Source organism: Hippoglossus stenolepis, chromosome 13 (genome assembly GCF_022539355.2).
Source record: "Hippoglossus stenolepis isolate QCI-W04-F060 chromosome 13, HSTE1.2, whole genome shotgun sequence".
NCBI lineage: Eukaryota > Metazoa > Chordata > Actinopteri > Pleuronectiformes > Pleuronectidae > Hippoglossus > Hippoglossus stenolepis.
Window position 1 is genome coordinate 7,683,300 of NC_061495.1, and position 25,735 is coordinate 7,709,034.

Consider the following 25,735-nt stretch of genomic DNA (forward strand, 5'->3'; position numbering starts at 1 on the left):
TGCTCTGCCAAACGACAGCACGCTGCATTTCATTAGGATGATCCATCTCGCTTGTAACAGATGAATCCTGATTAAAACCAGACTCCGTCGTTGCCAAGCTGTTCACATATCTTCACTGAAACCTGCGAAAACGTCACAAGGGTGAAAAAAAACGAGACAAATTGGACACGACAAGATCGGCCCACGACTTTGCCACAGATCAGATGGCCATGACACAAGCATTTGAATTCAACCATCTCTTAAACAAAAGTGACAGTCTTAAATAAATGAATTAGATGAGAACAAAAGATTTAAGCACTGTTTCCCCCACAACCTGCGTGCAGCCTGGGAATATCAGACTGGGAATCTGCCTGCAGGGCGAGATGAATCTTATCAGATGCTCATCTATTCCAGGCTCTGCCTCGGAGCCGGTATCAGTAATTACAATTTATCAGGACTCGAGAGTCAAGGAGCCGATTAAGATCACAGCAGGACGGAGCGTCTCTCGTAAAAAAAATTTCCACCGAGTCTGAACTATGAAGGTGTGCAACAAGGAGAAGAGAGTATGCACCATTTTATTTTCACATTGTTTCACAATTTATTTGCATTTTTGTCCAGCTCTCCATGTACACATAATAGTAACACAAATAGCATGGCACTGTAAACAATGGATGATCATACTTTCAGATATTCCGGGACACAACCCAGAGGACTTCTCTTCATCAGGTCAGAGGCTGTTCATACTTTCATAATGTGAATGTGACCAAATAACTTTTTTTTAATTAGTTGGCCATGTTATGTTAAAAAATGTAAAACATCTCACATTTAGGTTGTACATTGACCTCATATTCACCGCGTGTGTCCCCTTTATTGGCCGAATATCAGAAACACCAGCCTAAAGGAAACCACTCTAAAATGTTTGGCAACTGGTAAAACAGAATCTTTGCAAGGCCACTTGGAGCACTCTCTGCCAAAATGAATCAAGCATGCCTACATACAATCAGCTGTTGACGTACAGTTGTTACAGCATGTAACAGCCATATTTGCACAACCATTAAGATTATAGATTATGTCTGGTAAAATACATTCAGAGGGAGGTCGGATGACACAAGACCAAATCTCAAGTTTGTGGAGGCAAAGAGAGAAACAGCGAAAAACTCTGGTCAGGGTGGAAAGCACCAAGTGTTAGGAATTTAATTCTCCACTGGGCGTCATGAGGGAGGCTCAGGAGGATCCGCGTCCAAATGGTTAAATTGGGTACGAATTTCCGATCCACCAAGATGATTTTGGATGAAGTTTTGGCGATAAATAAATCATGGAAATCTGAATAAAACCAAAGTTATAATTAAAAAAAAACAAAAACCCTTGGCCTGAATAAAAGAAAACAATTTCATGCATGAGCCCGAGAAATAGTTCACAATTAAACTGTGCTCACAAATATTTGGTATTTGCTGTCTTTAATGTTCGAGCCCTGTCTTCATGGTGCAAAACAAATATTAAAAACTGTCAAAAACGAGTCTGCATCCTTGCGCTCTACCAGCCTAATTTGTATTTATTTGTATAATTGGTTGAATAAATGTCGTAAAAAAAGAAAATGATTAAAGTATGACGTCCTTGTAAAAGACATTGAGTTTAATTTAATCAGATGAAAACTGTGATCCAGTGGATAATTCGTCCTGTCTACTCTCGTTTGTGTTTTTGGTGAATCGGAGCTGTTTTGTTTTGCCTTTGATGAGAGTGAAGTGTGTATGAGGTATGATCATCATCATGCTGGTATTTGATAACTTGCATTCAAAGAATCCGTCAGCGTTGCCGTCTGGTGATCCTGCCGTTTTTTTCCGGTAGTCGTTGCACAATTTCTGACATCGTTCCTTAATTTGAGTCCTCGGTGGACGAGTGTCTTCATGAGCATCAGGGAGGAGAATTTACTGCATCGTTGAATCGTTTAACTCAAGGCAAGCCTGCTTTTGGTTTCCACATATACACAACATATGGCATCATCAACGAAACACAATCTGACAGCAACAACTTGCATTACAATTAAAACACTAGAAAAAGTCGTCTGAAAGGAAACAAAAAGGGAATCAGCACTAACATAGTGCATAAAGTGTCTTGTTTATTCTCAGAGATTGAAAAAAAGGCTGTTTGTTTACCCAAAAGGCTTGTGACATTTTCTTTTTACAAAGATTCCAGCACTAATGAGACAAATTCAAATGTCAATGCTCCATTGTCCTTTTTAATGTCACGAGTGACGGCCGCCTCGAGATGTTCCGTCCCCCTCACGACATACACACACACACACGAGACAAATAACCAGGAGGCCCCTCATACCTCCGGGGGGCGACACCTGCGGATCCACTTTCTCTTTGCTTTTCAGGAGTTCTTGTGTTTTTGTGGGTTGCAAACTGTGCTTCAACTATGTGTTCATGTTGCAAGCAATTAAGAAAAAGAAACTACAGGTCCCTTTATTTCCTATGTCCAGAGACTTCTCTGTGACCTCGATCAGCTTTGGGTCCTCCTCTTCCTGGAGGAAAGATGGCCGACGCAGACCCTCTGGGCTAAGTGGCCTCTCAGCAGCAGATCACATGAGAGCTTCGTCCATTTGCTCTATTTTTGCAATACAGTTGTTAAAACAGCGAAAAAAGTCTCCCAGCTCAAACAGGTCAGATCGCAGTCCGGAGTCCGTCAGAGGCTGAGCGTGTCGTTGTGAGGTATAGCAGCAGCCTGGTTACATATCCATGTCACCGTCATAGGCCAGGGTCAAGGGCTTCTGCGGTGGAGGAGACGTCTTAGTGGTTTTGGATGGCTTACTGGGAAAAAAAAAACAAAAAAATCACAGAATATATTATTTGGAATATACACAGGGGTGACAAAGAGGCAAAGGATGATCCATCAAATAACTAACTAAAACCAAACATAGCACTTGAACAAACAGCATGACAAGAACTACCTCAAATGAAAGAGACAATTGGAATAAAATTATCTAGCGGGTGGTTTGACATTGTAGTTGCCCAGGTCCCATATGCTAACATGGAGGAAGTGGGGTTTATGAGCTAAAGTGTGGCCAGACATAAAGGGCTGAGCCAGATCCGGCCTCACTTTTAGGGAGCGGCCATGTCGTCCGTCTTTATTGTTTATGATCAAGACAGTGCTCTCCACCACTATACTTTGCAAGTTCCTTTAATTTTTCACCAGTCTATGACTCATACATGACAGATTTTCTCTCTAATAATTAGGAATTTTCTATGTTTCTCTGCTCCTCAGTGCTCAGCTGGCTGTAATCTACAGTGTGAGACCTACAATTGAGCTTTCGTTCTTTAAATTGTGCATAGAGAAGAAGTAAAGAGCAACATAACACATACATACCAGACCAGGAATGTTAAGGTAATGATGAAGAGTATCATGATGAATCCAAGGGCGGTCACGGCGTAAACCCACAGCTTTACTCTTCCATCTGTGCAAATCAAACAGCAGATTTAATACAACTTTGTGAATATTCCTACTCGTAAACCTTTCACCTGCACAGCTGGGGAAAACTAGTGCAGAGCCTGACAAGCTGGAGCAGGTTGTGGCTCAATTCAAAAGGAAACATAACGACCATATGCAGTTAAAATAAATGGAGGAGGTCTCTGGCTCTTTGTTTTCTTGATAACTGCTCATCCCCCCAAAAAAAACCTTCCCCATCAACACTGCAGTTCCTTTGGATCCTCAGCGACTCAGACACAACGTTTGAAAAGGTTCAGATGAGCAGTTGATGAGAAACAGAGAGACAGAGATTCCTCCATATAGTTGTATGGCCCATAATGATAAGTCCAGCAGTGAAAACCCTGAACAAAGGCCACCCCCGGCCTTGTGATGCTGGAAGCTGCAATGGGGGTTCAAAGGCAGCAGGAGGCGACGCTAGTTGAGACGTGGAGACGATTTCCATTTCAGTACCTGGGCCGACGGGTCGTAGGGTCCACTCGTTGTAGAGGTCGCGAGCCTGAGACGGCCCCGGTTTTAATCTTCCCGAGTTGGTCTTCACGTCAGCTTTCTTGTGGTTGTCCACCCCCGGCGTTCTGGTGCAGTAGTCCAAGAAACCGTGCGTGGTCATCACTTCGGTGTAACCCCGCTCACACCCGCACACTCCGCTCTGCGAGGAGAAGACCATCATTTATTGCCGACACAAGACAAGTGTAATTGTTGCTTTCCTGCTGCTGCAAAACACTGCTGACAAAACAGTCTGTGTAGTCACGTATAGGGAGTAGTGTCGAATCCTCTGAGCGCTGGTAATAAACTTGCCAGATTAAGAGATTGATGGGGGGGTTACACATTTGATTAATTTAAGGCGTTTAATCTCTATAAAAAACTTCTGAAATTCAATTAAATAAAATCACTTTTAAGTGCAGTAACATGAAGGGTACTCTAAGGGGCAGTAAAACGTCAAGCTTAGATTATTTCTCTTTTTCATTGCAGCCCCCATTGCCCCCCCCCCCCCCCCACCCCCACCCCACCCCTCCCCAAAACCCTCAAGGTGTAGCCACCAACTGACACAGAGCCCACGTTCATTGCTATTAATGTGATTTCCCTTTAATGGGCTGTTCTTGAAAATTAAAAATGTCATCTGTCAAAATCCATATCGCTCCCTGTTTACAACGTGGCAGCAGCAGGAAAAAAGCAAGAAACTGCAGAGATCACAGCTGCCCGATCAAAGGACGGCGATCTCACCGGCGTGCAGTGCGAGAAGGGCTTCGTGCACGGAGGATGACAGTGCCTGACCGTGGTGGGCCTCTTCTGTGGGAAACACCCCCCTGGAGGGGAAAAACAACAGGTTCTTTGTTTAATTTCTGTGCCTTTGCCCATTGATCAGTAAATTAATGTACTGCCACACCTGATTAATAGCCCCGGCTGCCTATCAGGGTCCCTGATCAATCTGTGAACATTTTAATTCAAACATGGAAAATTGCATGTCAAAATATCAAAGAGTAATGCCTTGGGCTCTTGCCTTCGTCTGCAAGAGGGAGGTTATTCCTCCTGGTCTCATATTTGTCAGAAACACTTCCTTACGGCGATAAGATCACGTTCACCCGCTATTTACGGCACATCACGCTCGCCCAGAGCCTCTCGTTCCCACAGAACTATTACCTTTGTTCGCTTTCTCCACGCCTGCTTCGCTTCCCACAAATACAAATGCATGATTATATTTATATGGATTGAATGCCTCCCAGCTCAGAGTCTGCCGTATTGATTGCTTATGTTAAGAGGGAGAGGAGGAATCAATAGAGACTGCGCTAAAAATGGACAGCTCAAATAAGGTGTTAAATTCAACACTCAAATTATTCTTTGTTTATTAGCGTGTGTGCATATTTGTGTAGGTGTGTAAGAGATAGAAAAACACATGAAGTGTAATCAGGTTTAATTCAAGGGGGTAGAGTGAGTGATTGTATCCATTGCAGGGCATTATTCATAGAGTTTGATATTATTGTAAACTGAAATATCTGTTTTTGTATCCTCCACACTTTTCAATTATCTCTACATTTATTCTCAAACCACCTGCTTCGAGCATCTCGGCAAAAACAAAATGACCTAGCTGCGTAACAGCTTTCTTTCACTCTGATGAATGGAGGAAGATTCACTTTCTGTTATTGGAATCACTTTCACACACACCCCCACCCCCCATTTCTTTTTCCTGAGCAATCAACTTATCAGACACTGTAGCACACATCCATGTGATCCGGGCCGGATTGAAAAATGAGACGCCGTGGAGGTTTTTCTGCTGTTCACACAGATTCAGTTCAGTGCGGGGGAACAAAGGCAGAACTGGGACACTTTCAGTCGCAGTCTGCACCAAGCCAGATATACATAGATATTCATATTTATATAAGCATGTCGGTCTGTGTGTGTCTGTGTGTGTGTGTGTGTGTGTGTGTGTGTGTGTGTGAGCGGCCCGGGGATGCTGCGGCGGCTCACCTGTGACATTGACGCCGTCTGAGCGCTGACACCACACGACTCGCTGGTTGTTGCTCCATCCCCCCGTCCTCCACTGGTAACTGTGGCATTTCCCCTCTGCACAGAGAGGCAGAGGTGAGGCTCTTTAGCAGTTCACTCCCATGAACATTAACCACCGCTTCCTCTGCTGCCCCCCCCGCTACTTCATTTCAAAGTAAGTCGCATTGTGTTTGTGGCGTAAGGGAAAAGGGCACCTTTCCACTGAGGCCGTGTGCGATGTGACAAAGGAATCTCTGGGGGAAATGAGGTGGTAAATAAATTGGATACCTCTCATATTTCCTCTCTTGAAAGGAAGGCTCTTATTTTCCTGGGGGGGAAACACCTCAGGAAAGGACGTGTGAAATGTGGAATTTAGTTCAAAATTACACATGTAAGCTCCACGGGTGTCTGACAGTTACCATTTTTCTCGCAAGTTGTAGACGCATCTATCTAATAAGGGAAAAGAGAGTTGGCAGGGTTTGTTCAGTGGAGGTATTCAGGTATGTCATGGAGTACGAGATTATTTATTTAAAGAATAGAGAGTTTGAGACACCTATGATGATTTAACTCTGGGGCATAGATTTGTATACAATAAATATATTCTTCCCTTTGTAAAACACAAAAATCACCCACTCATTCAGTAACCCCTACTCCACTATATAGGGATTTCTACGTATAGAGGAGCTCCTTGCGGTATTCGTATTATTGTTATTCGTATTATTAAGAACATTGTAAGGTGATCTATGAATCATGATATTATTATTATTTGTGTAAAAATATGTAAATTGGTTTATAAGTGAGGAAGAATGCTACTCTGCAACTCGAGTTCCTACATTTTCAAATTGAACGCACATTAAGTTACATTATGTGCTAGAAGTTGCCTTAAGAGCACATTGACAATTAATATCTACTGGGCAAATGTTTTCTGAAGCAAGGAAACAGAGGTTAAACTGTTTGTTAAGAACACACAGCTCTGCACGTGTGGTGTAAAACGGGCAGTTCACACCAACATGAAAACCTCCTCTCAGTGGTGAAGTGTAGGGTGTAGGGAGCATCATGAGTTGGTGCCGCCTCTGAACGTTGGACAGCTTGAAGCTCAGTCGGAGCCGGGAGATGCTGCAGGACAACGACCCAAACATCCAAGTGAATCTACCTTAGAATGACTTCAAACAAAAGAAAATCCACCTCGAGTGGAGTGGCCCCGGTCAGAGCGCGGACCTTAAACCGATAGAGACGCTGCGGAGTGACCTCAAGAGAGCTGTTCACCGAAGACGTCCTGAGATTATGTCTGAGCTGAAGTGGTTCTGCAGCGAGTTCAACAGTCCTCTTCAACGTTGTGTACGTCTCATCTGCAGGAACTGCCACAGGAGGGTTGCCTCCTCATCGAATCAAAGGATTCACTCCACCATGCAGAGAAGGTTTGATGGCTGTGTTCGATAGAAAAAACGAGGTACTATAATGGTCTGTGTGCTATTTGCTGAAGCACATTGTATTTGTCTCTACCTGTGACTTAGATGACAATCAGATCGCATCTCATGATACTTGATTGATAAACCTTTCATCTTATTTGTCATTTTCCCGAGCACCATCTCTTATAAAACTCAGCTCACTGCGGAATTGGCCATTTCGAAGGCACTGGTAATATCAGCTTTTAGCTCCCTACAGACAGGTTAACGCTCAGCGAAACCCAAAAGAAGTCTTCTGTCCGTGATGTCTATTATGGCAGGGAGTGTTCTGCGATGAAAAAAAACAACATATACACACACTCGTGTATTTCCAAGGTAACGTTGCCTCGATACTGATCGAGTGTATCTTCGAGGACAGCAGGATAAAATAGAACTGTTTTCCGTGGCCCGCGCGAGCAGATCTAAAGTGTAACAAAAAGATTTATCAGCGGGGCGCTTGCAATTTCAATGAACCGTCAGAGACTTTTTTGTTCTTAAAGACCCATCATTCAAAATCCCTGCACACGCAGCGTGACCGAAGCACATGGAGAAACGAAGCTCCTCGAGGGCCTTGACCTCCCAGACACTTGATATTCACCCACTGCTGAGCGAGTCCTTGTTTGTTTGGTCCACATACGCAGAGAATAAAGATCAGCTTTACACACCTACTGTAGTTCTCGCTGACCTCCAGTGGTTTGGGTCCTCACCCGACCGCAGTGCTCATTAAACCTGCATGATTTTCTTTTTTTTCTTACTCTATTTTTTTTTTTGTCAGCTTACAGGCTGTTGTAACACACCGTTAACACAACACTAAGATATTATCACCTATAGCAAACAAGCTGTTTATTAACACATGCAACAGCAATGGAGCGACATTAGCATTCGTTCAGTGTCATGTTTTTCTGGCCACATGATGAATGCTGGTCCATTAGTCACTCTCCTTTTTAACTCCGTCTTTGGACTCCACTGCTTCCTGAGGGAAATATCTGGCTCTTTAGCTGCTAAATGCTCCACTATGTTCAGCAGATATAGGCCAACTTTGTCTTTCTGCTGTTTTGATTTTTTTCCCCCTCCGGCTTCAAACAAAACTTTGAAAGCAGCAAGAGAGAAAAAGAAGAGTTAAGTTGCACAACAATGAGCTGAAATATGCTTTAAAGCTCTGTAGAGCATTTGGTGATAATTAATCTCTACAAACAGATTGTGCACGTGATCTGTACACGAGGGACACAGTTTTGGGGATTGAAGCCTTCTGGTTTCTGTTTCTAGTTTGACCAATCAGGTTTGAGCTGGCGATTGCCCACAGGTAAAGAGTCCGTGTGGAGACTTAAAGAGGCGGAACACAGTGACTGAAATGCATTGACTATCTGCTTCTGAATTTATCTGCATTGATCAGCAGATAGCTGCTAATAGAGATGAGCCAAAATGTCTAAAAAGTATAATTGTTTGTGTTTTGTGTGGAAGAATGTTCTAGTCGAACTGTAAACGGTTTAAAATGGATTGAGTCTCGACCCGGATATCTGCTGTCTACACAGGAAGCTCCAAAATATTGGCCATCGCCCTCAGTGGCTCCTTTATGTTCAGACAATAGCTGATGAGCTGCGAGATTGGGTGATAATTAACACCATGAGAAATCATTTCTATATAGAAGTCCTCATGTGATGCATCATCAATATAAAAACATTGATCTGTGTCTGCTTTAAATAGGTTGAGGCCTGAAGTGGTTTCCTCATTACCTTTGCAGGGCTGCGTCTCAAAGACCTGATGCGGGCAGCTGCCCTGATTCTCCCTGACCTGGATGATCACAGCTCGGGAGCGGGCTTGGCGACCCGTGGTCTCAAAGCTCCGCCCCTCCAGGCAGGTCAGCTGGCAGGAGCTCCACGAGGACCACTCCGTCAAATGGCAGTCTCCTATAACAAGAGAGGGGGGAAAAAGAGCAGTGATGGACACGACCTGGTCAATAACACAGAGACTTTTCTTTTTGAGCTAACTCGAACGGAGGTTTACATTCAGCTTGCCAGCACTATTTCAGGGATCATTTTATCAGCTCCCCTGCCAGCTCCTGGAACATTTAAAAGAGATCGAAAACAACTCCAGCACACGTCTGCGGCTGATAATGTACCGAATGCAAAACAAATTACTCAGACAGCCCAGTGGGCATTCAGAAGTAATAGGCCAACCAGAGTTATAAATTATACAATACAAGTTGGGATGCAGAGCCCAACTGTAAAAATCAACACACAATACTGAAATGTGTCTCAGGGGAGGAAGGAAAATTCATTTGGTGTGGGGGAATGTTTATAGCGGACAAATGCTGCTTCATCTGCTCAGTCAGTCTACAAACAACACGTAAACACTTGCTTCCATGAAGGTCAGACATTAATATCCATTATATATAATCTCTGACAGGGTCATCTTGTAGGGATAATATCACCTGCTGCCACGGCTCCTCAGCCAGAACAACCCTCTGATTCTCGGCCCTGAACGTCAATTAGCAGCCGTCTGTGGCCACACGCATCTCATTATGTTTCATCTTCACACGGATCCACTTTATCCGCCTCCCTCACGCTGTGGAGACACGCTGTGGCGAAAGCTGCAGTGTACCGCAAGCACGCGCACACACACACACACACACACACAACAGCACATGCGTGTTGACAACCCCTCCCCTAGGCCCCCTCCCGCTACACCACCAACAGACGCAGGAGCGCACAACACAAACACACACACTGGTACACATCTGCTCTGGCCATCAAACAGTCCTGATCCTGAGCCAAGGCTCGCAGCAAAGTGAGTGATGAATCAAGGCGAGGATCAGAGGAGAGCGAGAGACAGATGAGCAGAGGCGAGCGCTGCAGGATGGCGTCTCTATACGGCGAACGCTAACAACAGCCTCGCACGGCCACAGCCAAAAGAAGAGGAGATCTGAGGAGCCTTCTTTGTTACCACGTAGTAAATCCCACATATGTATTCTACAACCACAACAAGGCCTCATTATGGATTTCCAAGGTGGAGAGTGTGACAGTGACAAGTGAAGCAGGTCACAGCTGTCAGCTGGTCAGCCGCTGCCGCACTTACAGCAAACTCTATATTCACACTGTGGCCTAAAAAAGGGATGAAAAGAAAAACACTAGTTGGCATCATTGGGATGTCAGTCATCTTTGATCTGCTGGGATTGTGTTGCTATGGTGACTGTATGATGATTAACCATTTCACTGTGCACAGATACAATAAAAAAAAACACATTATATGCTGATTATTCCCCTAACCAAAGCGATCAATTAATGGTTGAGCTTTCTTGATTCCAAAATTTCCCCAGGATTTAAATATGTGCAAAAACGAGGGAGAGCTCTGAATTTGGCACCAACTTCTTCGTTGTCTACTTCCTGATAAGAGGAAAACACAAGAAACTAGCTAAGTGTAAATCTTTTTCATAGTAGCTCCGACTTTTCACGATCCAGCCGTCTCCATTGCTGAGATACAGCACAGTGCAAACATTGAACCAATATTATTTTTTTTAACCTCAAATTTTTTTACAGCTACAGCGTTACAGCTACGGGCAGCACTCTGCCAACACTGGTGCTCTTTGATCATTATCCCATCTCAAAAAACAGACTGCCTGTGGTTTGATGTGTACTACAAACTGGCACCACTGGATGCAGAAACACTGTTCGAAAATTGCAAGAAAAACAAGTTGATCTGAACCGGCTCCTGACGCATTTCATTTCTCCAGGCACGAGTGCAGCTGTACAGTACATCAGCATGTGTATCGTGTATATTTAGGAAAAGGAAGCTGCTTCAACTTGCACTCGAGTATTATTTGTAATATAGGTGATACCATATATATATTAAATATAATGCTTCAGAATACTTCAGTACTTTTTCACATTCAGATCCCATTTTTCATGCAGTTGTTGCAAAATGACATCTTAAAACACATAATTTAATCTGCAGAGGACAGGATGTGTGTGTGATTGGTTTTTAAATAAATAAACCACTTCAAAACACACAAGAATTCATATCTGGCTGCCAATGGTGGGGGAAGTACAAGGGAAACATTTTACTTACGGAACAAATAACTCGCCCAAAATGTAAAGAAGTAAAAGAACATTTCTACTTGAGTTAAAGTTAGTAAGTACTTGCTTTTAAATATACATGTACTAGTTAAATAATTAAACTAGAGTATTAAAAGTAAAAGTACTTGCCCCGTGAAGCCTATTCCCTAATGCAACGTATACTACATCAGTAACTGTGTCTACTGAATATTTAGGTTAATGCAAGTATATTACAGACTCCTATTAATATCATATAAATATAGTATGGAACTCATCAGAACTCATCAGAACTTTCAAAACAATTGTGATTGTGTAACGTAATGCATTGTAAAAATGTAGTGGAGTAGAAAGTACAGATATTTGCTGAAATATGTCGTGGAGTAAAAGAGAAAAATACCTGAAAATGTAAAAGTACAAAGTATTTGTTACATCCCGCCACTGCTACTTGCACAGATGGTAAATATCCTTTAAGATAATAGATTCAGTTTCCCTTTAGATTTACGTCTGAGAGCTTTGTGTAAGTGTGGTTTGTTTGTGTGTAGGCTGAAATAAAGTTGTGTTAAACTATAACGGAGGGATTTCCCGTGTTTTTACATTGCTTCACTCATACTGTTGGATACCAGCTGTAGCTCTTCTCACCGCCATGTGTTGCCATCATCTTCTAACATCACCGATCAAATTTAGATCATCACTGTGATGCAAAATGCGAAAGCAGGACAAACGCAGGCAACATTATATTTGTCATCTGTCTTTTTTTAAACATTCACTCGCTGTTACCGCTGTGATATATATTGACTTTGCTTTGGCTCCCAAGTTTCCCCATAAAGAGTTCCTCCCCAGTAGCTGTTAACGGAGTGGCTGTGATAGGCAGATTGATTACCTACAGCAGTGTGATCAGTTAATTGTTCCAGTTGGGATGATTTTTCATGTTTTCTTTTCTTCCTGTGTTGTTGCGTAATGTAGTGTGCGAAAAAATAAATCAATGGTGTTGGCAAATGATCAACTGTGAAATCTGAGTATGAAAAATAAAAACCCTTTGTGGACAGTACACTAGACGTATAACACTGGATAAAAGGCTCATTAGTTAATCAATGACTTTGATTGATTTTGCAGAAAGTATGATATGTTGATTATTAAGTCAAACTGCAGGCCAAATAAATGTTGGTATTATGAATCCAAAATTACCACAGTAATGCATCATTTATGTAGTCTTTCATGCAATTGAATCAATAATAACCCTGCGTATACTCGCTCTGGCTGTCAATACAGCTGAGGAGATATTTGGGTGCAGTTTTACCTGGACAGGGAACAAAGCAGGGCTGCTCCATCTGCTGCTGAATCCGCCGCCTCACTTTGTCTCCGCAGAGCTCCGCGTCCACCAGCCGAGGAGGAGACTCGGGCCAGTCGCCCCAGTGGACGCCGCACGACAGGTTCCTCCTCCGCAGCCCCTCACCGCACTCTGCACCCTGCACACACACACACGGCCTTGTTAAGATTCACCGACAATAACTTCCAGAGGAAAGAAGACATTTAATAAACAACACTCACACAACACAGGTGGGAATGACTGAAACCACAATGTATCCTCATTTTTCAGCTAAGATAGTGTTTCAGAGGTTCCCTGTGAAGATCATTTATACCAGGTTAAGAAAACAATCTGTAAACTTGGATTCAGGGCCTCACAGATTTTAGTTTAAGACACATTTGACCCACTCGAGAAAGAAAATCCACAATCCTTAACATCTATGTCACATTTGTGCATCAAATAGACTCCACTGAAAATACACTGAGTGATCTGAAATTAAATCAAATATTGTAAATAATTAAAAGTGGTAATATTAGGCCTGCTACTATGCTACTCAAAAATTGTTACCATAGAAAATGAAATGAAAGTTTCTTTAATTGTTCTTAGAGAACTGTTTCACCTTACAGCTGCTGTCCCTCACCAGTAGAAAGTGCTGCAGCCCCCCCTCATCTCCAGCATCCTTGGTATGACGCCATGACACAGTATGCGGCACAGATATAATGATGGCATTTGTTTTAAAAGGCACAAACTGCACTTGACATGGTTATAAGACCTCATGGATTCACGCAAGAGCTTTTGTTTGTTGCAAGAATGCACCACAGGATATCATCATCAATGGAGCTATTTGGAGCTGCTGGTCAGATACTCCACAGGGCACCTTTAAGAAAAGTGGCAGTGCATTGCAATGTCTTTATAAGCTGCACATTTAAAAGTGTGATGCAAAGAAAATGAATAATGGAAAACAATTAAACAAAAGTGCTGAGAGCAAAGAAAAAAAACAGAAGCTCAAAAGACAGTGTGCATTATTGGTGCATACTTGATGACATCGCACGAGGGTAGAAAGTCGTACCTCTACAGCGCATTGGGACCAGTCACTCAGCAGCCATATATAGCAAGGCTTTATGGGACATGGCTTGGTCTGGGTGAGCTGGTTGGGACAGGGACGCCCCTCCTCGTGGGCCTCCTGCAGAATCCTCCGCGTGCGCACCGTCTGAGCTGCAGAACATCAAGAACAACGAACCTGAACAATATGCCAGAGGAGACTCGAGTACAAGCTGCATTCTCTTTAAGCCTCCACGGGTGAGTAACTCCAATAAAACAGTGACATTTTGAAACGCTAACAGGAGAAAACTGCGAATAAAGGCCCCAAAACACTGTAGGATCCATCCAACTGAACTGCGCGTGCGTTGGAGCGAGAGACACATCGATGCATGACTGCGAAAAAAGATCCCTGTGAAAATAACTGTGAATAAAAGAGCGTGTTTGCAATGAACGGCAATCATTTATTTACAAGGGAAAAGAGGCCACTCTAGCCCGTGAAAAACTGTATTTCCCACATGACAAAGAGGAATTAGTGCAGCAGCACATTACGTCTGTGTCACCATGCCACTTCGTGCTCAGATCTAACAGTTTCCTTCACAAGTGCTTTGCTCAAGTGAGCCATTAATAATGTGTGACAGGAGGTGTTTGGTAAATGGCAACAGTAGAAAAAAGAAGAAGTGGCCTGATAGCATTGGGGGGTTGCGTAGGGATTCTGTGAGGTTCAGAGAAAGCGTTGAAGACAGAAGTTTTGTGTGTGTGTGTGTGTGTGTGTGTGATGCGCTGGGGGAGATGCTGAACTCGGCAGGCCCCAGACAGACACAGCGAGAGGACGTCCAGCTCTGCCATCCCAACAATCAAAACATTAACGCTCCCCCCGTGGCCTCCTGACAAAACAAGATCCTTGCATCGTCTGATACAGATGCAACGCAAATCCCTCATCGGGGCTGACAGATGTGTTTTTCGCGACGTTGCGACAACGAGCCCAGAGAGCGGCGGAGACACAGACGCGGCGACAGTGACGCAGCAGCGAGAGACACACACACAGAGAGAGTGTCGAGTTGGAATCCCCACGTGAGAAGCCTAGCTTAAGTGGGATCTTCCTGGAATGAGGGGTTAACTGTGAGGAAAACAGACAGCCCACGACAAATTAAAATTGATGAACTTAAGAAGGTACTGTTGAGTCTCTCTAATTAACAGAATAACAAGCTTTCCCCCCTCTGGGAGTTTGGCTTTGGGAGGCAGGGGAAACAATGTATGCAATCAGGTTAACTTCATTAACTTTTTGTATATTGCATGAGGGTTACGTCCTGACTTTTCAAAGTGATGCCAGGGCACGCCACAGGTTGGCGATTACTAATTGCATTTGGGGGAAATCATGCAGAGGAAGAGTATATATTTTATTTAGGATCACTGAATCATTTACGACGTCGGCAAAGGTGAGCTGTGTGTGAAATTTAGCTTAAGCGAAGTTGCCATTTTGTAACCTCACAATGCAAAATCTCCCGTTAATTAAAAAAAAGCAGCTTCATATAGAATGCTAATAAAGTAAGAATATACATTATAGGAGGAAAGAGAATCGGCAGCTCACTGTTTCACTGAATAATCAGGCTTTGGATTACACATGCCCCTAAATATTTTAATGCATTTAAATGTATTCATGCACAATTCAACAACCCGGTGAAAGCCTGAGCTGGTGGAATAATGAGGAGTCGCACGTGTGGTCGACCGTGTGTGTGCGTCCGTCAGGATTGTGTTTTCCCCTTTGGTTCAAAGCCTGTTTGCACATGAAGCTTACCTTGGCTACCGCAGGTGTACGAGCATTCCGCCCACGGCGACCAATCGGAGAGCATGCAGCTGACAGGACAGTCAACCACGCACCGCTCCGACAGCCTCCACTTGTTGGTCAGGCCGAGCTGGAAACAAGAGCAGAGCTGTGAGGAGGTTCAAGCTAATTATTTCCAGCAACAAGAGAGAGGGAGCGCCCACATTTCCATACTTCAAAAACCCAGCGGTTCATGTCAGGACGGAGGAGACGAGGAGGTAATTAAGCAATTTTAGCATCAACATTGCTTTCAAATGGCAGTGAGCTATAATTGAACATATTTTTCATATTTTTCATTAGAGAGAGTCACATTATACGTGACACAGAGGTGACAGAATCTTTATCTTTATCCAAATAAAGCTTGTCTCACTCCCTCTGATATGCTTCTGGAAAGTTAGAGGAAGTTAAAGGGGAATTCAAGTCACACCAGAGTGAGAGTGAGACACGTGCAATGTTGCCAGACTCGTACTAAAGACCCACAATAACAGATTTGAGCCTTTTATTAGTGAAAAACTTTGTGTGGATATTTTGTGGAATGTCGCAGTTGCCCCATAAGATTTCATTGTAGCCACTGGCGCCATGTTGCAGCTGCAAGTGGAGACAATCTACTGGACCAAGTACATTTATTTACACACCCACATTTATAAACACTCTTTAATTTGGTTGTAGATCATTTCTCAGTAGGAATATCAAAAGAATAAACTCCTGTCCATGTAATTGTTTTATTTAAGATGTCAGTCATAGTTAAGACCTTTGTACTTTACTCTCTGCTGCACCATGTTTGCATTGACCTCATCATTAAACGCATTTTTTAGTTTTCGAGAACATGATATATTAAAAGAATAAAGGTGTAATTTAATGAGAAAAAAGTCATAGTATCATGGGGATAAAGAAAAATAATCTTTAGGAAATAAGCAACACGGAAAATCTGTGTTCACTCGAGTTCTCCTCCATCTGGATCCTTCTGACTAATCTTATTGTTTCATGAGAAACTACAAAAACTCTTTGAAATGCACTAAACTTAGTCAACCCCTACCAAACACTTCCTCCTGCGCAAAAGAGGCAATTTCCTTAAAGTCTGTGAGGTTCTTTCTTTAGAATGAACAGCTTATTTTCAAAGTCCTGGTATTTATCATGATGTGATGCTCAAGAGCCCAGAGTATTTAGTTATTGTTGAAACCTAGTCCAAAGTAAAACTTAACAAGATGCTTCAAATCCCTCATTTTAATGCAAATTACAGGCTGATCTTCAGATATTCCCCTGTAAAATGAAACGTAGCCTAAATTACAACTTTATTCATATAATATTATGACTTTATTTGTGTAATATTGAGAGTTAATTCTTAAGTGGCCCTAATCGTCCCTTGTACAATATCCACCGTACCTGCTCGCACTTCTGCAGCTCTACGATCTTCCCGTCGCTGCGAACACAGTCCAGGATACGCAACCGTGACCCCTGGCCACATATGGCGTTTTCACTCAGCTGGCATGTACTCCATTCTGTAGTTCATACACACACACACGGGAACATATGTGTACATTAGTCTGACCGTCACCAGGTTGTAATCCCCGGCATGTCAAATAAATCCAGTCTGCTCATTGGGTACACTGACCTCACTTCCCCTGAACATATAAACTCACACACATTTATTCTGGGAATCTCTCTGGGCTTGCAGGGAGCAGACAAACCTGATCAGACAGGTCTCACATTCGCTCACATAGAGGGAACTACACTCCCACTGGATGCAAACAACAGTCTCTGAGCCTCCTGCGGTTCAGGGCGGCCGTGCAGATCGTCCTACCTGACACTTGGTACTGGAAGGTGAAGCAGGTACTGTTGAGGATGCAGGGCTCTGACTGGAGCAGCTCTGGACAGACGGAGCTTTCTGAGGCCGGGGGGCGGAGGACCTGTCTGCTCCTGTTCCTCGCCGTCCCTTGGTCACACTGCTGTACAACGATGACAGAACCAAAAAGGTTTGTTTTAAGGATTTGAGGGAGATGCAGGGACAAGGAGTCCGGCAGCAGGCAAAAGAACGTATGCTTCACAAATTCACACTTATGACTTACCGACTAATATATTACTGTCATTGTTTGATTTAACAGTCTTTTATCAGTATCATTAGATTTGTATCTATTATTGTATAAGTCAGATTCAGACCCTGAAATAAAGATTGATATATAAAACCAAGCGATTCTCTTTTTTTTTATTAGAAAATTGAACAGAGGATTTTGCTTTCAAAGCCACGACAAGAAACCACCTTTTAGAGCGATGCTGTGCAATAGATCCATTCAGTATCTGAACAATAACCTAGTCGCACAGCATTACTCCGACACCTCTCTTCATGAGATCCTCTCTCTCATCCTGTACAAGGAGAAGCTGTTTGTAGCTGAAGGACAAACAACAGGTGAACACCTTCTAAAGCAATGAAAGTAAATCAGTGCTATGTGAATGAGCAATGAGGGAGGGAGGAGAGAGTTAGTTGGGGGGGAAAAAAGCAGATATTCAGAATAATGAGTCGGTGTATTTCACAGTTTAACATAAGAGTGTAGCAACAAATGAGCAAGTGCAGGAAAGTGCAGCAGCTTGTTCTAGAACGAAGCAGCTCCACTCTTTGTTTAAGATTTAATTACTGGTCCCTGACAAACAGATTTTAAACATTCACTATAGTAGCAGTATTCAATTAAAATGAAGATAGAGTAAATTTCCTCAAGAAAGGTTTTGGAAACATCATAATTACTCTCATTATGATTCAGAGGAATATATATTGAAATATTAGGTGTATAAACATCAGTGTGTAGTCAACAACTGTCAAAACAAGGCAGTATATTTATTGTCAGTTTTCACATTGAACTGGAGGGAATATAAATAACTAATATAATATAGGAATAAATGCAAATTTCTCATGTCAAGTATAAAAAGAAAATACATAACACAAGGATTTTTTTAATGTGCAGCTTAGAAAAATGCTTAATTTTAGAAAAAATATGAATAGAAAATGTGAATTAAGTTTCCTTTTTTGTTCTTTTTCTCAACTGATTTCCACCAAACAATTTTAACACATCTTAACAACTAAAGAGCTTTAGTTTTCTTACTTTTCTCTGACTTACACCTTCTTGTCTCTACCTGGTGTGTGTATCTCACTGACCAACTCTGGTCCGAACGCCCATCGTCATTCACAGATTTCATTGGCTCATTGGGGTCACACGATATGATTTACAACAGATGCATTTGGTCTGTGACTTTCTTGGGCCGCTGACCCAGTGCCGTAATGGATACGAAAGCTGCGGTGATTAAAAATAGAAACACTTTGTCAAAATGAGACTATTCTTTATGATTCATCAGTTATGGGTCCGGGCCTGGGTCCAGATTAGTAACATCTGCACTTCAAGGTGAGATCTTTTCTCTTCACTTGGGTGACATCAACCCACATGGTGCACAGAACCTAGTAACCTCCCTCTTACACCTGGCACAGACAGCTGGTGTGTATATAGCAAGTACACTCTACCTGTTACACACAGAGATGGTCTATTTTTCTCTGCAGGGAAGTGTTCTCTCTCTCACTACCATTAAAACAGCAATCTGCCAAGCTGCAAAGCCACCTGGGTTTTGAAAGTGAATGAGCGATGAAACCGTGATTGGTTTATTGTGTTACAAAAACCGACCCATGATTAATTATCACCCATTTGAACCTCGCGTCTGATGAAGATACTTTTTGTTTTTAGCTGTTGAACAAGTGAAAGCTCATATGGACTCATCCTTAATGCATTCGCTCCATTTGCTTTAGACCATGTGCTGATATAATAAAAAAATGAACCCATTATGCCTTCCCTGAGCGAAATCTACCTAATATAACGTGGAATTAAAAACGTCAAGCTGCAACTGCTGCTCTTTCACAATCCTTTTCTTTTCTCAAAAGATATTTCAAAGATATTACAGCACTGTGACCTTCATCTATATGACTTTTACTATCCCCTTGAAACCTCTTTAATTACATCTTGTAATTTGTCAAAAGACCGATGCCAAGTGTATTGGGTATTAAAAAATTCAGCGACTGAAAATCTTTGGCTGTATTAAAAATACCTTATTAATACTCATTATGTATCCAACTCCGATGAAGAAAAAACTTCTGCACAGATGTTTGAAAAAAGATTGGCTGAATTTTTAATTGGTGTTCACTGTGGTGAATAAAACTGATTTACTTGATGAGCCTCAGCTGTCATTAGTTTAATACAACATAGATCTGTATGAAGAGAAGATTCTCAGTCCAAAGTACAGCTGAACAGTCAAAAACCCAAAAGCTTGAAGTACAGTGGAGAGAGCTCAGTATTACACTTAATAGGAGGGAGCAGATAATGTCAAGCTTGCTAATGTTTTCTTAAAAATGTAGACGGTCTCAAGGTAAATCTCGACCCAGTGTCAGGGACAGGACTCAGGTGACTCCAGGCACAAGACATAAAAAAATCGAATCTAATGAATTCCCGTTCTTTAAGGTTCCTCATACAGACTATTCAAGTTATCAAAGGATGTAAAAGTAACAAATTCCTTGAATTCTATACAGAAACTCCAGATCACATTTTGAATTGAATCTTCTTTGGTATGTTTGTGATTCTTCTTCTCAGAGCAATGTAGTAACACTTTGGTATTTAAAGGCTCAAGAAGGACACAAATCCGTATAAACATCCTCTTGTATTCTCCAATCTGAAGCCTTGGAAAGAACTAGGACACCATGAAAAGCATCAGAAGGGTGATGCATACCAGAAAATGCTGTTTTTCTTATATTATAATAAAGCCATTTCATAATGATGCCAATGCCCTTGTGATGTCATTCCTACCACATGGTAACAAATGATTCACTAATCTGTAATGATTTCCATAAATCAAAAATAGTTAAAAAACAATTAAAAAATATTAGAAATAGCATATTTTAGCCATAAGTGTAACAAAAGATAAAAAAAGTGAATTGTTTAAAAAAAGATAAAACCAGGCAAATAAAAATATTTTATAAACATTTTGATTTTCTTTGTCCCAACATGACCCCTGGTTTGATTATGACAGTCAGTCACAGCATCAGCTGCAGCAGATTCATTTATAACATCATAGGATACATTACATCACATACACGAAGGAGAACTGTTTTTTGCAAACTAGCTCAAATCACTATCCTCTGTAATAATGGGGTCCTAATGTCTCTGTCACCATTACTTTGGGGTCGGGCCTGACTTTAAACACCAGGGGGGGTTAAAGTGCAACAGGATGCAGAAATCCGTCCCAAAATGTCCTAACTTTCTCATGACGTCACTCATCATTTGACATCACATGATGGAGGGGGAAACTTTCTGATCCATGTAAGCTTTAGATTGTCTCCCTATATCCCTATAGAGATATATTGAAAACTGTGAGCTTCAAAAGTAACAAACACACACACGTCTATATACTGGTGCTCAGCGTAATAAGTAAGCACGTAATATGGAAAAACCTGAATTTATTGTACCATCGACTTTTACATGGCACAGTTGAAGGCAGATCAAATTGAGCGTGACAATAATTAAGGGAGAAATGATTAGATCTGTAAGAGTGCAACATACCAAATACCTACCAGGGGACAGAGACGGCGTGATGAGAAACTGCATATTGCTCAAATAACACAGCAGGGGAATGGGAATCATGAAGAGAGGAGCGAGGGATGTGTGTGAATATGGAAGAACTGTCAGCTCAGTCTCTCAGGGACAAAAAAAAAAGAAGGATTATACTGATGAAGGTGTTTGTATTGAGCTGCATTTGCCCCTGTCTCACTGATACATCAGGACGTGAACCTCAATCACTGTCACCTCCTAACAAGGGACCTCTGTGTGAGCCTCACACACAACTCTGCCTCCTCGAAATCAAGTTTGATTCATACACTGTGGATGTGCTGTAGCTCATTGCACCTCTAATGTTCAGTGTTTCAGCTACACACACTCACACATTCATATTCCGATGTGGAATCAGCAGGCTCAGTTGTGATACAATCGAAATAACAATGAAACCCACTGAGTTTAGAACAAATCTGTGAATGGAATCTGTTCGTTTGTAATTTGCAAGACGAGTCACTAGTTCAAAGTGCTAAAAAAAAAGAGAAATCGGAGTAACAGTTTATTTCACATACTTCTTCACACCTTCACACACACACATGAACACATACGCACACACTTCGCAGCTTCTTTGCCAGTGTTGTTCTTTATCTTAAACTAAAAATGCAGATTGGCATAAAAACAGCGGAATACAAACAAGGTTTAAACAAGAATGCCACAAAACGGGGAACGAATTGCAGAGTAGCTCTTTGGACAAATTGGATGGATTGGTGGACCCAATTTTACCCAATTTTCTTTCCTTTATGAATACAGCACACACAAAATTACAAATCTTCTCTGGTAAAAAGAGCAACTTAGAGGGAGCAATTAAATTTAGCCCATGCAGAGGGAGCCTTGGCCTCTGTATCGGAAATGTTAATTCTCATCATAAACACCAACAACCAAAATCTGCCGCAGGCTGATCTAGTTCTAGTTACTACTGGACATATCACTAAATAGTGAGAGACCACTTCAACTTCATTGCATGCCACTTGTGGGTGCACGCACAACTGCAGCTGAAACTATAAATTCTGACTGTCTGCATGGATGGTAACAACTTCATGGATAATGGTGCGAGCAAGGATGCAGCAGTTAGTGCAGCACAAAGCTGTACAATGCAGCAACGGAGTAAAACGCCAAGTAAGGAATCTCTTATATGGGTCATTATGAAACTGTAGCAGGACAAATTAGAATATGGCGGGCTGCCACGGTCTCAATAATTTATGGGAAACACTGCTTTGATGTGGCGAGATAGGGCAGTAGCCTTGGCGTAGGAATACGCTCTCTGAGACTTTTGTGGTGGGGTGGGGCATGACTTTAGTTGATCTCCTGAAAAAAAAATTCAAGGATCTTAATGACTGTGTTTTAACCGTGTATCCAGGAACATGAATGTGAGTTCAGTGGGTTATTGTGGGGATCGGTTCTGCGTGTGGGTAGTTGGTGAGGAGCAGAGGAGAAGAATCACTTGTTCAACGCTGTGTGTTAGTACATTTGTGGAAATTTCATGGTATCGGTATCGACTACTAAAGTTTTGGTATCGTGACATCTCTAATATGTGCGAGAGTAGGGAAACATCACGGCGTTATTACCTAGGATGCAGCCCTTCATCACTATGCCACCTTTGCACAACACAACTCCTCTGATCTTATCACCTACACACACTTGCACAACATCCTCATTCTGACTGAACACAGGAATGGCCCAGGGCTAAACACCTATCTGCAATTAAAGTGGACCAGCATTTTTTTTACCTGAAAAACCTCTGTTTCTTCTAACGCGATCCATTCGAGGACAATCTTTTTTTCCTTCGACAATGTTAGGAATTCGTATATGTACTTCTCTGTCTCACACGAGTGTCATAGAGAATAGCGTGTCGGTCAATCAGAAGTCAGCAGTGTGGAGGGCGAGATGCTTGCCTGGGTGGAAGATGGAGAAGGTGTCAGGAACGATTCAGTGAGTGGGTGCACTGAGGTTTGGTTATCTATTTTTTTTTTTTTTTACAAAGGTTGGGAGAAGGACAATAGTTGTAGTAGCAAATCAGCTTAAACCAGGAGTGGTTAACGTCCGGCCTTCGAGTCATATGTGGTAAGACTGTCTGACTGCCCCCTCTCCTAGACCTAGTTAAGAAATTACCAATGTGTATGGGAACTGTCAAGAAAAGGATTATTGCGGTGCCAAGAGGAATAATGAATAATTATGTGCAAATTATGTGCTGGTTCACCTAAATACGTACCAGTGCAACCAATGTAAAAAAGGTAGTCTGGAGCCCTGGTGTGATATATGTGTTAATAATAAACAATAATTTAGTATGGCCCTCGAAGGATGTTATAAAATTTAAATGGCCCTCGATAGAAAAAAGGTTTCCCCCCCCCCCCTTGCTCGTACGTATGAGCAGAATGTGTCATTGTGCAAATTCCTCGTTCATTATTCAAATGCTTGCGATTGGCAGATCACGGTGTTTATGCAGGTCATTGTGCCTGGAATAATTTGAGGTTGGGGGTTTTTTCTTGGCATGTAGTGATTTAGAGCTTGAAGAAAAAGCAATACGACATTTAATGTCTTTGCTATATTGAAAAAGATTTTGCAAACATTATTACTGACTAGTGCAGGTCCTCTTCTAAACCTGCCTGTTTGGAATGGGCTGTTCGCTTGACCTGAAAAGATGAACTGTTCTAAAAATATTCGTCCACAGACAGACAGACATTGGTGGAATTAGTAGGTAGGTGGGAAGATGTAGAAACTGACATCTTTATCTGTAACATCTTACAAACACATGCGTTTCTCTGATACCTTGAGTCCAAATATCCGCTGATGCAGCTGTAACATTAATTTGACAGAACAAATTAGAACAGCACCATCTTCACTGTACCACATGTGCTGAAGTGATTTAGGGCACATTTATCTGTTGAGTCCAATCTTCTATAACCATTTTGTGCGGCTGTTACACTTTAATTGGCCTCCGAGTTAATAGCTTTAAACATCATAACATCACCAACTGCATTAAATGGCTGATTTTTACTGGTGTTCAGAGGGCTGCCAAAAGCTCGCAAACCAAATGACTGAACGAAACAAAAAAGGTCTGTGGAGAAAACTCAGACTAATTAAGTAATCTCGGTGTCTCATCGCCCTCAATGCTGCTTCCTCTGACTCCAATGTTCCAGTCCAGTGAACTGGTGGGTCTGGCAGGAAACCTATACCATGCCGACATGACCGCGTGACCAGTAGCCGGTGGCTGCGGTCACTGGGGAGCATATGCTACATAGCTCTAGCCGCAGGGCGAACATTCACCAGAGAGTAAAGGTACATTCGTAAATTCAATTTCCTTTGCAACAGCCACCGATGCAGAGCAAAATATGATTTTAAAACCACACAGTCTTACAGAACAGCCTGGTGGATGCACATTCAGGCTCTTTATTACTAATTAATCCCAACACCTCCCTGATGAGTAAATGAAGTGTTTTAACCTTTGTATTTAGAAGGAGCCGGATGAAACACAATGCTTTTTAAAGCAAATCTCAACACTTTGCATCAATACATCAAAATAGCTACATGACGTGAGCTGAGGAGTGTATAGTGTTATAGTTCTCTGCATTGATGAATACATTCTGATTAATTAATATTACCCTACATGTCAAAATGGCTCTTTTTTTATCAATTATAAGCCAAAGGTACCAGACACAAAATAAATAAAAGGGATGAAGAGTCATTCAGCATTTGTTTTATTATTGTACTCATGAATTCAGACATTTCTCTGACCTTCACTTTGCAACCAATCAACAAATGCTCATCTGTTTCACTTCAAACTTGGTTCATGAGGACTGATGTGATGAGGTGAGTTTCTAAATTGAAACCTTTACCCTTTGGGCTATTTGATTGTAACAATGTCACACACTGATGGGCGCATTTTGAATGGGAATCAAGCAGAGTCCACAATCCATCAACTAACCAAGAGAACGGAGTCAACGATCAGTTGTTGTTTCTTACCAGGAAACAGCTGATCCAAGGTCCCCAGGGAGTCACCACACAGTCGTTGGGACAGGCCAGAAAGCAGACCTGGGCTCTGAGCGGCAATTCCTCCTGATCACAGAGACTGTCCTCCGCACTGCTGACCTCCCCACTCGATCCCTTCTTCACACACCTGGCAGAACAGCAGATATGACCTTATAACTGTAGTATTCTGGGCCAAACTGGGTTTCTGACTCAAAACAGAATACAGTTTCTTATTATTTTTAAAATGCATCTTCAATTTGTCTGTTTTCTCAACATTCAGCTTTATAAAACTGAAATGGGCAAATAGTCTTATTACTGTTTTTACTGGAAATGAGTGACTTCAAGTTACCCATTCATGTTCGGCATAAACTTTACTAAACAAAACCAATCCAGATGCTTTTGACACAGTGACACAGTTTCACAATAGGAAATTCCTAAATCAGATGCCTGTACATGCTACCTGAAGTAAAGGTCATCACTTCAGTGCTTTCGTCTGTGGCTGTTACGAAAATCACTAAAAAAGG

The 25,735-nt window shown here is 42.0% G+C and overlaps 1 protein-coding gene across 1 annotated transcript in view; it reads right to left on the reverse strand.

The window, feature by feature from the left end:
* Positions 1-514: 514 nt before the first annotated feature.
* Positions 515-25,735, reverse strand: part of thsd7ba (thrombospondin, type I, domain containing 7Ba) — a 140,457-nt gene continuing 115,236 nt past the window's right edge. Inside the window, exons 18-29 of the mRNA XM_035173650.2 lie at positions 25,206-25,359; positions 17,414-17,558; positions 16,996-17,111; positions 15,586-15,703; positions 13,819-13,964; positions 12,741-12,909; positions 9,125-9,298; positions 5,929-6,024; positions 4,687-4,769; positions 3,916-4,111; positions 3,346-3,433; positions 515-2,789 (exon numbers count right to left, since the gene is read on the reverse strand). Of these exons, the coding sequence (XP_035029541.2) occupies positions 2,708-2,789; positions 3,346-3,433; positions 3,916-4,111; positions 4,687-4,769; positions 5,929-6,024; positions 9,125-9,298; positions 12,741-12,909; positions 13,819-13,964; positions 15,586-15,703; positions 16,996-17,111; positions 17,414-17,558; positions 25,206-25,359 (1,567 nt within the window). The 3' untranslated portion in view covers positions 515-2,707. The remainder of the gene's footprint in view (positions 2,790-3,345; positions 3,434-3,915; positions 4,112-4,686; positions 4,770-5,928; positions 6,025-9,124; positions 9,299-12,740; positions 12,910-13,818; positions 13,965-15,585; positions 15,704-16,995; positions 17,112-17,413; positions 17,559-25,205; positions 25,360-25,735) is intronic.